The 14,822-nt window shown below is 34.7% G+C and overlaps 1 protein-coding gene across 3 annotated transcripts; it reads right to left on the minus strand.

The window, feature by feature from the left end:
- Positions 1-12: 12 nt before the first annotated feature.
- On the minus strand, positions 13-14,797 carry SYNGR4 (synaptogyrin 4). 3 transcript variants are annotated; one of them, XM_081932023.1, is made up of 5 exons: positions 14,293-14,797; positions 12,846-12,990; positions 11,162-11,399; positions 7,296-7,432; positions 13-1,737 (listed from the first exon to the last, which is right to left on the minus strand). In XM_081932023.1, the coding sequence occupies exons 2-5, from the start codon at positions 12,939-12,941 to the stop codon at positions 1,519-1,521; spliced, it is 690 nt and encodes a 229-aa protein (XP_081788149.1). In that variant the 5' UTR covers positions 12,942-12,990; positions 14,293-14,797; the 3' UTR covers positions 13-1,518. The 3 variants fall into 3 exon arrangements, with proteins under 3 accessions (XP_081788149.1, XP_081788151.1, XP_081788150.1); XM_081932025.1 differs by lacking the exon at positions 14,293-14,797 and adding an exon at positions 14,031-14,083; XM_081932024.1 differs by lacking the exon at positions 14,293-14,797 and adding an exon at positions 13,627-13,736 and having other exon boundaries at positions 12,846-13,003.
- Between the last annotated feature and the right edge of the window lie 25 nt (positions 14,798-14,822).

Consider the following 14,822-nt stretch of genomic DNA (forward strand, 5'->3'; position numbering starts at 1 on the left):
CCTATACTATTAAATACTTTATTAGAACATGTTTTCTATAAATGCCCCGTCACTGCTGCTGCTTGATACTACATCATATCTGAATTGATAACAAATTTGTATGTTTTCATGAGAACATTTTAAATCTCTGTTGTACTGCTGCTATGAACCTGAACAATCAGTGAAACTAAAATTCAAGCCATGTTTCAGCCAATCTAGGCTTCCAATTTATATTACACCTTGATTTAACGTACGTGTATGCTTAGTCAAAAGCAAAATCTTTAGAATATTTGCTTTGAAGACTATGAAGGCAAGATTGCATGGAACGTGATTTTATACAATTACTTAGAAATGGGTCGCATTGAATTCAGTGTGTATAGGAAGGAGCCATTTCTAAATAGCCATATTACATTATTATTTATTGAAGTAATTCTCTGCTATGAGCCCATAGCTGGTTTTCTTTAATTTATAAAACAAAATTTGCAATTTGTTTTGAATTGTGATTAGTCATTGGAGGATGGATCTTCTGTGATCTCATAAACTATAAAATTGCCCTAATGGTTATGGCAGTTACAGCAACCATCTGGAATGAATCCACGTTGTGTTTATACTGAATTTTTTTCTACAATCTTATACTGTATCCATATAACCCAAATAAGCAGCATAGATTCCCCTTGCACATGCTTGCTAGTTATTCCCGACTGTAGGGGGCAGTGCTCATCTCTGTTTCAAAGCCAAAGAGCAAGTGCTGTCTGAAGATGTCTCCATGGTTATGTGGTTGGCATGACTAAACACTGAAGGCACACAGAACACTGTTACTTTCCCACAAAAGGTGGTCCCTATTTTTCTACTTGCGTTTTTATATGCTTTCAAACTGCTAGGTTGGCAGAAGCTGGGACAAATAATGGGAACTTACTCCATTACGCAATGCTAGGGATTTGAACTGCTAACCTTTGATTGACAAGCTCAGCATCTTAGCCACTGAGCCATCATGTCCCTCATAATAAGCATAGAGCATCTGATTCAGTCTGGTCGGACAAAGGCATAATATATAGAATTCTTTATACCAGCTTCACAATTTGCCTCTACTTGTTTACCAATTGTCAATAGAGAATAAAAAATAGTCTTCTCACATGCTTGCTTTTATATTTTAAAATAAGTTTTTCTCTGTAATACCTATATTCATTCCTGAAAACTCTGTATAACAGTACCTTGGTAGTTCCATATGCATTATTTTTTCCTCCTACATAATGGTTTTTAGCATTTTAAGTCCCCAGTATATGAGCTTAATTTGGCTTTAAAGAATAAACAATTGTATGTATGCATCCCAAAAAAGACAGAAGAATCTGGATGAACATTCAGGGTTTATGAAGCTTTGTGTATTAATATTATGCACAAGGACCAAATGTTATATTGTGCTTACAAATTCCTTGTCCATCCATCTTTATTTTTGCTTTGCTTCAGTAAAATCAACTTCAGACATTTTGGGTTGGGCCTTTTTTTTAGTAAAATTTATTTACTATAGGAACAAATAACTGCTTAGTCATCAGTATTCATTAATGTTAGTCGATGAGGTACAGGAGTGGATGGGTAGGAAGCTGCACCCACATTTTCAGGGAACCCCATATTACTGGGAAGAGAGGTGGTGGTGGATGTAGAAAGAGTGGTCAGAGCAACAGATCCTTCATCCAGCGTCCGCTTATACGGCACAGGTGGCTCAGCCCACAGGTTTTTCACAGCCAGATAGGCTAGGTATCCCTATGGAGGAGAAGTGGTGGCAAGTCAGGTAGCTGTAATCTTATGTTATATTATGGCAAGAAATTTGATCTTGTTCTAGGTGATTTAGAATGATATTACAAAATATGGTATAATAATTGATAAAATATTAGCATTTCTGAAATAATTGTAAAGGAGATTTATGGAATAATAAAGTATTTAGCTTGATAAGTAATATATTTTCTCAGCTATTTTACAAAAACCACTTTGTTTCCAATAGAAATAAGTGAAATATACTGAGTTTAATCATTTTCAAATGATGAATCGAAAAAGAGAAAAGTTTTCCAGAATAGGATATTTAGGAACAAATTGAGAAAAAAAGTATTGGGTCCTTAATGTGATATGTATGTTTTCTGCAGTGAACAGAATATCTACGGATTAACTATTCTCCCCACTTATTGCAATGCAGAACAATATTTGAATAAAACTACAAATATAAACATCTAAAAGTTACAAATATCCAAATATGATTTTAAGATATCATAAATATCAAATACAGGCTATCATTTCCCCCTATTAAATATGTGTAATTCCTGAACGAAAATGTACGTTTCAGTATATATTCAGAGAAAATGTGAGTAAAGTGAAGCCATAGAATTTAAAATAGTATCAATATATTGACCAAATATCCTGTGTAAATTCCAGGACATGTTCCAATCAACAATTGTGATTTTTGTAGCAGGGTACTATGTCTCAAAAAATATTAGCTTTAAGATTAGGCAGCTAGGCTAGTAGAGGATTAGAGAGGGAAACATGCAATAGCATCATTGGAGGCCCTGATTCTTTGAGAAAAGCAAGAACATTTTTTAGTTCAGATTGAAACCAAACTTCCCCCCCCTACATTATATTACAAAAGTCTCTAATTCATATACTGTCTTTATGAAGTCTCCTACATATCAAAATAGTATCAATTACTATATACTAATATTCTCAAAAGCCACGTATATGGTCCTAGTCATGTTGGATTTGTGTGAAAAACTAAAGCCCAGAAGGTCCTTTGTAGTAGATAGGAAGCAGTCTTATCATGGCTAGATTTAAGATCAAATTTTCCTTGGCCACTAATTATTTGGAACTACTAAAATTACAAGTGCTCTTTATAACTATATCTTACAAAGCAGTAAAACTAATTGGATTCCTCAAGGGAAAATATATATTCTTGAGGCTATGGAATGATAAAACATTTCATTTTCCTTGCTTTGGATACAGAGATAAGACCTGTTAGCCTTATTATTTGCTAGAGAAACATTAAGATTAACAACTACTATGACAAATCACTGAATTTCCAAATGAACACTATTGGTGGATATTCCATTCCCTTTTATCATATAGGTAGAACATACACCACTATGGACTGGTTCTTAAATCTTACACATGTTCTGCTGATATTTAAAATAGGCCTTTCCTCAATCCAACCTGGGAATAAGTTTCCTCTTACTATTTAAGTGGACTTGATCAGATGTGTGTGTCAAGACAGGGTTTGCCCTGAACTAAATGTTGAGAAAGTGTGTATTGGTATACTACTTTCAGTTCCAACTAATTTATATTGCTATTCTTGTCCTGAAATTAGCAAACTTTGGAGAAAAGAATCTCAGTGACTCGGATCTGATGAAAAAGACTCCTGAAAAGGTTTACTCTTTAAGGGAGTTATAGAAATGCATCAGCTAACTTCCTTGGGCAATGATTCTGTTTCTGAGCTGTTATGATTCTCTGAAAAAGTAGAATAAACCACTGAAGTGATCTGAATACTTTCTGCCTAATGGCACACAATCTAAACAACTTGACATTCAGGGTGTATGTACAAAAGATAAGCAACACCACACCCAAATATGGACCTACGAATGCTTGATTTCCCATATGTTAAATCTTGCTTGAAGTTGCAGTCAATGTATGTTTAGTGTTGTCCCAAGAACTGCATCTTGAATAAATTAATTTTCCTCCCATATCTGTCACAAATCCATATATTCTGTAGGCAGTGCAATATTTTAAAAATAATATTACATTGTGCTGTATGGTAGACCTGTCAGTGTGTTATCAAGGAAAGAAGCTTTTAATAATCCATGTGTAGGATAAATAGAGTGAAGACTACTATGTCATTCTTTGTCTTAAAAGGCTGGAAGATAATGCTTAAGAGTCCAGGAGAAGGTGGGAGAATGTAATTTTAAAGTCTTGGAAAAAAAATTAGATTACCAAGAAAAATGCTAAACTCTAGGGACTCCCAGTTGGTTTGCTAAGAAAAGTGATCTTATTCTTGCATAAATTCAATTAAACAGGTTTAAGGGATTTTTAGTTGAGGCAGTGGTATTGGGAAAAGTAATTAATTGTATTTATCCAATAAAACTACCAGTATACTTTCCTCCAAATAATTATTGGTAAATTGGAAAGGAAGGGGTTTTTCCATATTGCTATTAAACAAATAAACAGGAGCTGCAACTCATACCTTTGCTACCAAAAGGCATAGGTGACTGATTATTTGGAATATTCCTAATTAATATTCCTTAAAATTATTAGGGGAGACTATTTGCCTGCTTTTAATAATGCCTAAATCTTGAACTTTTTCTTCTCTTTCTTCTCCAGTTATCCATTTCCCTCACTTTATCTCCAGCTTTATTTCCCCTTTTTTCAGTAGCCTTTTCTCACCTTCATTCTAGGGTAAGGTGGGTTGGGGGTTGTTGTTGCTGTTTTGCTTCCTTTTTATCACTTCTCCTAAGATGAAGTAGAATGTGAACAGCATCTTTTATAGATTGCAAATGATGTATTTTTTAAAATAAATTGGGCATCTTATTTTACAGATAATTAATGTTAAATCAAGAGCCAGTTGGTGTAGTGGTTAAAGCATTAGGCTAGAAACTGAAAGACTTTCTAATCTGCCTTAGGCACAAAACCAACTGTGTGACTTTGGGCCAGTCACTTTCTCTCAGCCCTAGGAAGGGAGCAGTGGCCACTTTTGAAAAACGAAATGCAACAACAACAAAACTGCAGGGATATACCCCGTTTCCCCAAAAATAAGCCCTCCCCAAATAATAAGCCCAATTGGGCTTTTGAGCGTATGCACTAGAATAAGCCTTCCCTTGAAAATAAGCCCTCCCTGAAAATATGAGGCCACCTCCTGCACCTCAAAAATAATAAGACCTCCCTGAAAATAAGGACAAGCACTTATTTTGTGGGTCAAAAGAAAATAAGACTTATTGTCTTATTTTCAGGGAAACACGGTATCCAGGTAGTATCTCAAAATCAGACACAATTGAACAGAAGAAGAAAACATCAGTAGCCATTAATTGGTATTAATTCTGTTTTGTATTGATTCTTCCCCTTTTTTGAGTGTGATACATGGTAAGATTTTTCCTGTACTTATTTATTTCTGTATATTCTTCTTTGGAGTACCTTACAATTCAGGGTCTTTTTCTTTTGGGTATTTTTTTTTAGACAGGAGTATATTTTTTACAATTTTGACCCTGTTAACTACCCCTATACTCAACTCTTGGAAAGCAGTTTATTGCCACCAAGCTTTTAAAAGGGCTTTAAGGAACCAAGAAACTATGAACGCGTAACACTCCATCTAGTTAAATTGGCGATAAAATTATAAAGCACTCAGAAAAATACAACTTGCAGAAGAAAGATCTATACCCCTTCTACAAAGTTTAGTCTCAATTCATTAATTTCCTGTTAATTGTGATCATTTCTCTTCATAAATGAGGGAAACTAACAAGAAATCTGCATTTTTTCTGCAATCTTTAAATTAAGACTTTGGTCAAAGGTGTACTTTCTGCAAAATGTACTTAGTAAACTGGCAGAGTAAGCAGTGGGAATTAAAATGCTCTGAGCTTGGCAGGAGGTCAAGTAAGTTGTTACCAATATGTTCTCTGCTGGATGTAAAATGTATGCTAACTGTTCAGTCTTCCTGAGTTAAAGAACATCATTCATGGACTAGCCCGAGTTCTGAATTGCTTGACTTTTTTCTGTGCCAAGTTTGTAAATAAATGAGTACTGCTATTGCCTGTACATGGAGGGTCCTCCTGATTTATTCTATATTTTTGATGGAAAATGTGAGTCACCCAGTTCCATAACAAATGAAGGAATAAACCTGCTTCAGAACTCATTTCTGAGCTAGTTTTCTCATTCCCAGAAATTAAAGAAACTAGATTTTAACTTTAAACTTTTAAAACAGAGGGTAAGCATATTTTCCTTGTTGTATTTCTATACTTAAAATACTAACATTCCAGAAAATTAGCTTTTAATGTAGGTTGGTTTGATGTTTTCAATATGAACCATCAACTTTAATTACCAATCTAAAGGAATCAAGGGTCCATTTCAAAATTATTTATGCCCTGGAAGCAATCTTTGCAGGAAATGGGCGAACTGGGTATGATTCCAATAAAAGATAATATTGTAGCTCAGGGTTGAATTGTGGGGTCCTTGGTGCTCCCTGAGCTTGGTTTTTTTCATTATCAGAATTGACAATGTTCCCTAGTTTGGTAATGAAACATCTACAAGAAAACAACCAAGCTCAGAGAGCACCAAGGACTCCTGAGTACGATAGCACAGAAAATTACAAAGAAATTCAACAAACAATGGAAGACACAGAAACAGCAGAAAGCTAACAGAAAATTATATATGTGTGTGTGTGTGTGTTTGTGTTACAACCCCTGGTATGCCCAAATATGGGAGGGAGCTCACTCCTCCCTCTTTCGGCTCATCACAGAAAACCATGCAGGCAGAAACCCATATTTTTATTTTTAATGTTGCCTTTTAACATTTTAATGTTTAACATATATATACACACACACACACACACAACATATATATATATATACATACACACAACATATATATATATATACATACACACAATATATATATATATATATATATATATATATATATATATATATATATATATATATATATATATATATATATATATATATATATATATATATATATATTCAATACACAAACATGAGTTATCTTGTGTAAGTTTTTGACAAAATCTGAGAATAGTACAGGGATACAGAACTTGCAGTGTTCTAAATGTCACTTAACTACAACTCCCATCTCCCTTCTCTATTAGTAAGCAGCCATTCTATTGAAGGCTGCTAGAAAATTGGTAGTTCAGTGGCATCTGAGGAATCGTAAGATCATTAGGTTTATAATATGATTGTCTATTTAGCAACCACTCTAAATCTAAGTGTTACATAACAGTGCTAGTTTGATTTAGCTCAGTCTGATACATTCTTTTGAAATATCTACATTGTAGCAGTGGTACATTTAAGAATGATCAAATACAAATGTTGTGCATGCTGAACCAAACTGCTTTTACAATTAAAAAAATTAATTTCATTGAAAAGTAAACATCACCCATTATGGAATTATCCTCATCTGATTGAATGAGTAAAGTAAATGATATATGCTTCCTTAAGACAGTTCATTTGGCCTTAATAAGATGAAATTGCCTTTGTGGCTAATGATACTCTGCAGGGATATACTCTGCTTTCATGGCAGACTCATTCTGAAATAATAATGGATGTACTTGACTGACTCACCCAGCATGGAACAGAAAGGAAGGCAAAGGCAATGCTAGCCCGTGCAGCACTAGTTCCCAGCAGGTAGGAGTGAGTTGACCGGTTCCACTGATTGGTTAGGATACAGAATCCAATAAACCACAGGCATGTCCATGTCACTGAGGAAAGAAGATGACTAAGAATGTGACACAAACAAATAATTTGTGTGTTAGCATAAGTCCTGTGAGACCCACTGCTGTATCTGGGGAAAAAATAGTATTTTTATTATTTTATTCTTTTGCCATACCCTATGACACTTCTAGACCACCAGTGCTTAAAAATGATTGGATATTAGATTTTTTTTATGTTGGCATTGTAAGAAAATTTGAGGGTTCTTTAACTGTTTTTGACTTGTCCAATGATAGTTTTATTTGAGTTTCACGCCAGCCCATATTAAAATAATTATGGAATAAATTATTCCAAAATTTAAATAATATTTAAATATGATTTGATTGATAGAAGTGGAACTATATTCTTAAAATATGAAATTATTTCATGAAAAGTTTGGCTCTACTGATAAAGATATTATATAAATGGACTAAACTCATCCTATTGAAGAATTGAATCAGAATCTGAAATTATTTTTGAAGCAAATCAAGTTATGGTTAAAAAAAACACCACATAATCATTAAGTGAATCAAGCATATCTAATATCTGCTAGAAAACGGAAAGAAACATTGCAGATTGCACTAATGTGACTGTGGAATGCTGCAACTAGTCATAAATCTGAGCTGGTACCAAGCACCTGTAATGTAATTGTGTGACACAAGGAGGGGCTTTGGCAGTCAAGGATGAATCAAAGGAGAGGAGGAGCTGATGTTGCAACAACACGACGAGCGATCTTGGAGCTCCAATATCGCAGTAAATACTTTTGCTGCTGGGCGGTCCTTTTGGACCTAAACCATTCCGAAGAGACGGCGACAGGGAAGAGTACATCCTGCTGATCTCAGGGCCACGGCAAAAGTCTCTGACTGATCCAGGAGAATCTCTTTTTGCTGGCAACAGAAGCACAGCCATTGAAGCTGCTGAAGTTGGGAAAGCTCCAGAATGAGGGGAAAACGGAAAGAGAAAGTGTGTCCATCTGGTGAGGAAATCTTAAAGCTAAATTAAATTTGAAAACAGAAGAAAACAAGCGGCAAAATTAAGCTACACTAGACAGTGTGTTATCCTTTTTAAAAAAAATTCTTTTATGGATGCAAATGTTTCCTATTCTTTAAATTGAACGGATTAGTTTTTCTTCTTCTACTTTTTATATTCTGTTTTTATACCTATGGATTAAAATCTTTTTCCTTATTTTTATAATGCTGGATTGGATGGGTTTTTTTTGCTCCATTTAAGAATTTTATTTTCTTTAAGCCTGGAATATAAAGAAGATATAAAAGCAATACAAAGAGGGCTGTAATAACAGAGGGAAAGGAAGTAACATGGCCACTTGGAGGCTGGAGGCTTGGAAATATTGTCTTTTCTTTTTTCTCTTTGATCATTTGACTTTTCATTTCAAGGTTCCTCAGCTTGTTTACAGAGAGTGATAGTGAGAAGAGCATGGATTGTTTATACAGGTGCTCTTTGGGAGCTTTATTGGTAGCTGGAGTGGAGTGAAAACAAAGCCTTGTCTTGAAAGATTATAAATGAACTTGCTTTAAATTTAATAAAAAGCTTTGAATGCCAGAGTGGCAGTGTTTACAAGTTTGAAGAATGGCGCAACATGAAAAAGAAACCTTAACATTGCAAAAGATTATGTTTGAAATTCAAAAATTATTAGAAGTAACAGAGAAAATTGAGAAGAGATTGGAGAACATAGATTGTAGAACAGTAAAATTTGATGGAAAAATTGAGGATGTTCATCAAATGAAGAAAGTGGAGGTCAGAGTTCTAAAAACTGAAGGAAAAAATAAAGAGACAAGAAAATTGTTGATACTGACAGTGAACTGAGCATGATTGGAAATGGAAAGAGTGGAATATGGAAAGGGGAGATAGATGGACTGGAGCTCTACCCCAGATCTCAAAGTATAGAAGAAGAAAAGAGAGAAGAATTGATGGAACTAAGGAGAGAAATTTGGTCAGAAGCACTAGTGATAACCAAAGATAAGCTGATTGAAAAAGCAGATGGAGGGTTTCGAGCGTATACAAGATATGCAATAAGAAATAAATTGCGAAGAGAAGTCCATACTTCTCTTAGTAACTCCAAACTTACTAAAGAAATAACCAGAATACTAATGCCACAAATGGCAAGAGACGTAAGACTACAGTATTACTGGTAAGACACAGGTTGATGTAATGAAAGCTTATAATAAAAAATTAAGTCAAATTTAGTTAAATTTAGAGCATTATGTATAAAATGAAGTGATAATGGATACAGTTAAATAATTGATTGATATTGATAATAATGCATATATATATATATTGGTTTGATAAGAGGAAATTTGATATAAATTGCAAATGGTGAATAAGAAAGGTTTAGAAACTCTGTTATTAAATATAACCATTTTTTATTTGGAACATGTTATAAAGATGTAATGTTACTGGATAATATTGGGAAGAGCTAATGGAATGCCATTATGTGGTTTTGCTTTAAATCTGGAATATTTTATATAAAAGGACATAAAAACAATTAGAGTCAAATGAAGGTTGAGGTATGATAATAGTAATATATATAAATATATTTGAGAAAATATATGATTTGATATGAATTGTAGGTGATGAATGTGGAAGGAATGCACAGAAGTTTTTGTAACCAATTGACACACTTTCTACAATTTGTAATGGAAGATGGTTTTGTGTTTTTTGTGTGTGTGTGTTTTGCCTGTTTGTGTTTATTCAAAAATAAAAAATAAATCTAAAAAAGGATGAATCAAAGGTAGCTTTGAAGTCCTTCATAACTTCAAATGTTAAGCAACTGGTCATTAAGCAATAAGTAACTATATGGTGATTATGTTGTTGACTTAGCAACCCTATTTAAAAAAATTATCCATAGTTATCAGTCCCTACATGGTCTATCAAGTCTTTTATCAGTGCACCCACTAATGATTGTGTCCATTCAGCTTGCTGCTAGTCATCGTCTTCTCTTTCCTTCCACCTTTCCCGGCATTAGAGCTTTCTATAGAGAGCTAGATCTTATTATATAAATAATGTAGTTAATACTTTGTAAATATTAATAAGAAAGTGTACACCATTAGTTAGATCAATACATAAACTATCTTAAAGTCATACATTTTGGAAAGAAAGCAGTTTGAAATAGCTAAAAGACCAGAAAACAAGCTAAAAAAATAAAGTGACCTAAAACTGCAAAGTGAGCAGAACAGAACATTTCTATCTCTTCCTTCGATAATTGTTGAATTTGTATTGTTTCCTCATTAGCTTCTCAAAGAAACTTACAGGAAGTTATCAGACATATTAAAAACAATAAATAAAGGCAACAAACAGCAATAAAATAACCACAGAGGGCCCCAAATTATCTGAAGTAAAAATTTTAATTGAAGATCCCCATGGAAGAGAACTTATTTTCCCTGGAAATAAGGTACAAAGCCTAGAAATGTGCCCATTTTCATCACTACTTATTGTCAATACAAATAATAAAGGAACCCAAAGAAGATCCTCTGAAACAATTTTAATAACTGGATAGATCTTGTGATTTCAATGGGGTGAGGTGGTTGGGAGACACGATTGTAATGGCTTGCTAACTGGGGGGGACAGTGTAGGAGTGAGAAAATATGAGCACAATTTTGATAGATCTATAAAGTAAAATATTTAGAATATTGGGGTTCTCAGGCATCAGCTATCTCCTAATTATTATTAAATATTGAAATTTAACCCCATGATTATTTTCAAAATAATGAAAAAATACTCACTAGAGAAAGTAACATCCAATATAAGGATAGCATACTTGAATTTGTGATTAGTAATGCAAGTATCATAGACATCACAGCCCAAAAAGAGGAGACACTGGAGAAAAGAAAGTACACCAACTGTGATGCCATAGCAGCAGGCTGCCCCATTATCATTAAAAATACAATGTAGCTGGGAAGAAGTTGTCAAATTTTGATATCCTTCAGTCACCAAGGAGGCAAATATAACCAGAGAAAACACCTGAGGCAAGAGAAAGAAATGGGCATGTTAAATACAAATGTTTAAATACTATGTGTATTCCATGAAATACATTTTTTGCAATCAAGTCTAACTGATCCAAGCATCATTATTTTGAATCTGCATTGAGGCAAAGAGGAAAACCAACCTGATCATTCACCCCTTCTACAGCCAACATAAGGAACAGGGAAATTGTTTTTATCTCTGAGGGTTAGAACTTTACCTGCGCCCCAAAGGACATACATATTGTTTATAGCACAGCTGAAACAAGGAAGAAAAACAATGATGGAAAATAATTTTCCAAGTAGTCTATTAAGGTGCTATTCACCTGTATTTTCTATGGAAAGGGGGGCACATAATTATCTCATCTCCTCAGGATAAGCAGCTCAATAAAAAGCTGTGTGGATAACTCAAGAAATTTAGAGACTTGAGCCATTGCTGAATCATACTCATGTCCGAGAATAGACTGCATGCAGCATGCTTTTGGCATATATGCCAAGGCTTAGTCTTGAAGATCTCCATAGATTTGATAGGAATTTTGTTGGCATCTTGCGCTTTAAATGTTCCCTATATCTAAGTGATTTCATCAGACATTAATCTTATTCAAATCGTTCGTGGCTTTGAACTTAATAGCTGGATGTTAGTTAAAAAACCAAAATAACAAACCTTATTTTACAAGTACTGCAGTATGGAAGTGAAATAGTCACATTTGTATACAAAATGATGACACTAAATGAATGTAATATAGTCAGAAATGCGTAATTATTATTCAGATAGTATAATTTGTCTATTAGGAAAGGGGTGTGTGGATCCAAACTAGAAGGCAGGCAGGTCAGCTTGCTACAAGGAAAATCAATGAAGAAGCTGGCAGGAAATCAGAAGTTGCTCCTACTCTCACTGCTTTTTTGCCCATCCATGGCCATTCTTTTGTTTTAGTCAGAAAATATCTATGTAATGTCCCAATGGGTCACAGGTTATCTACTTTTTTTTATAAAGCAAAGGACTGAATTATATTTGAAAATAAAGATATGGCTATTGCAGATATAGTACAACCTATCTTAATAATGTATGTTGTCATAGCCTCTTTTTGATTCCCAATTAACATAATGTTAGAACACTATTGTGAAGTTAAAACTGCATCAAACTATATGTGAACCCAAATATAGAAGAAGCCACCATTTAGTTAGTACCTGTTTCCCAGAAAATAAGACCTCCCTAGATAATAAGGCCAATCAGGCTTTTGAGCACATGCGCTAAAATAAGCCCTCCCCACAAAATAGTGCAACACAGCAGCAGTACCACAGCGTGAGGTGACCACTTACACTGCCTCCTGCACCTCAAAAAGGATAAGACCTCCCCGAAAATGAGGCCAAGTGCTTATTTTGGGGGTCAAAAGAAAATAAGACTGTCTTATTTTCGGGAAAACACAGTAGTGTTATTTTGTCTCACCCCTGCTAGTGTTCTAGCAACAATCTGAGGTTGTATGATGAAGTGCACCATATCATGGTCCGAAAGGTCCCGCAAGACTGAAGTCATTTTTCTCATCCTGTAGTTGTCTTTTTGTCATTAGAACAAAGCTGAATTTGGAAGGTTGCTGTAAATTGAAACTGAGAAACATTATCTGGATTTTAAGAATATAATACAAATATTGCTAAAATCCTATCTACCAACACTGAACGTTTAAAATAACAGTTATTTTTTCAGAGTTTCTTCCTGCCTTAGCACAGCCCAACAAATCTTTAATCTACCTACCAGGCATATGGTGGATCAACTAAACTGTGATTATGAAATATTTAGAATCAATGTATAGAATTTTCCATTATCTTTTAAGATAATAACTTTTGTTTAAGAAATATTCCTTTAGTTGCACAAAAACTGAACTAGCAACTTTTTGTGAGTGATAGCCATACTTCTGATATCAGTTTAACAATATATTTATATTATAGTTACACTGTTGTTACCATCACTCTAAGATATGCCTGTTATATGATGAATTCATGCATTAATATCATTTTCCAGTTCATATTTAAATTTCTTAGAAGAGGGCTAATATCAGCTAGCACCTCAGTGATGGAGCACAATCAAATACTACAAGTATGCCCTTTCATTTTGTTCATAATGAAATTAGATTCTAATTTCATTAATCTGATTAGTTTTATCTGGAAAAAAATGCAAAAAAGTTTTACTATTCAAATTCGTTGAGTTATTCTCTTGAAAGGAATACACTTACCTATACGGCTATATAGATTTACTTCTCTATAGCAAATAAGAAATTGATCTATCATTTTAAATTCCATGTCAAATGACGCTCTAAACACATTCCTTTGATTTCTTCTCCTACCTGAGAAGTACTGAAAAACAATGGCTAGTTTTAGCAGAGAGGATCTGTACTGAAATATCTGCTCAGCCAGATTGACTGGGCAATTTTAAACTAGGTACTGTTTCTCTGCTGTTAGAATGAGGGAAAAGGAAAGGTGTGTAGCCTCCAATTTCTTGAAAAAGATCCATTTAAGATAATATATTAAAATAAGTTGCCCCTTTATGGTAATTATACTGTTTTGTGTTCCTCAATATTTAACTACGGCTACATTATATTCTGTGCCTTGGGGAAAATATTGTAACCAAGAATCCAACCTGTATCCCTTATTTTTAATCCAGTCTCCTTTCCTCAGGCAGGAGGAATTGGCTTCAATCCCTACTTTATTACCGCATCTATATATGAATATGGACGTCCAAAATACATCCTGAAAATGGCAGATGGGAGAAAGCGAAAAAGCTCAAATGAAACATTGGGAGGGACTGCACGATAAAGCCTACTCAGAAATGAAGGACACAGCGCTTTACATTTTCCTGATTATCCTGGAACATTTCAGAAGCGTCTTCTTTCCTCACTTACCCCTTGGGGAAAGTGAAGGAAATGAAATTTTTTCCCGCCTTTTCGATCTCGTCACATGCCCAAGGAGGGAGGGGGGGGAGCGCTTGGGAGAACTCGAAGCCTGAATGGTCAGGAGAGCTGCCAGTGTCTCTTTTCGAACGCTGGAGCGTTCAACGGGGCAGTTGGAAATGACTGTTGGGGCATGGGGGTGGGGGTAGGAGTTAGAATGACGCCTGAGAGGATTCTAGAGAACTCCGCGTCCGCTGAGCGGGAAGTGCAGTCTTATTTCGCTGGCCCGAACAATGTGTTGGGCGCATGCGCATCATATTAAAACCGAACGGATTGGAAAGAATTTTCCGATACTGTGGAATTCTTTTGATTGTTGCAAGCTCCCCGTGATTTGGCCATAGAGACAGGAAAGGAAAATGGGATAGAGCAACCAACTCGGCTTCTCTGAAATCGAAACGTTTTCAGTAGTTCTCATTGAGTAAAAGACGAAGGATACAGAATGGCTCCATTATGAGCCTTGACGGTATTTTGCAGAGGCCGAA

The sequence above is a fragment of the Natrix helvetica genome (assembly GCF_964273705.1).
Source record: "Natrix helvetica genome assembly, chromosome: Z".
Lineage (NCBI taxonomy): Eukaryota > Metazoa > Chordata > Lepidosauria > Squamata > Natricidae > Natrix > Natrix helvetica.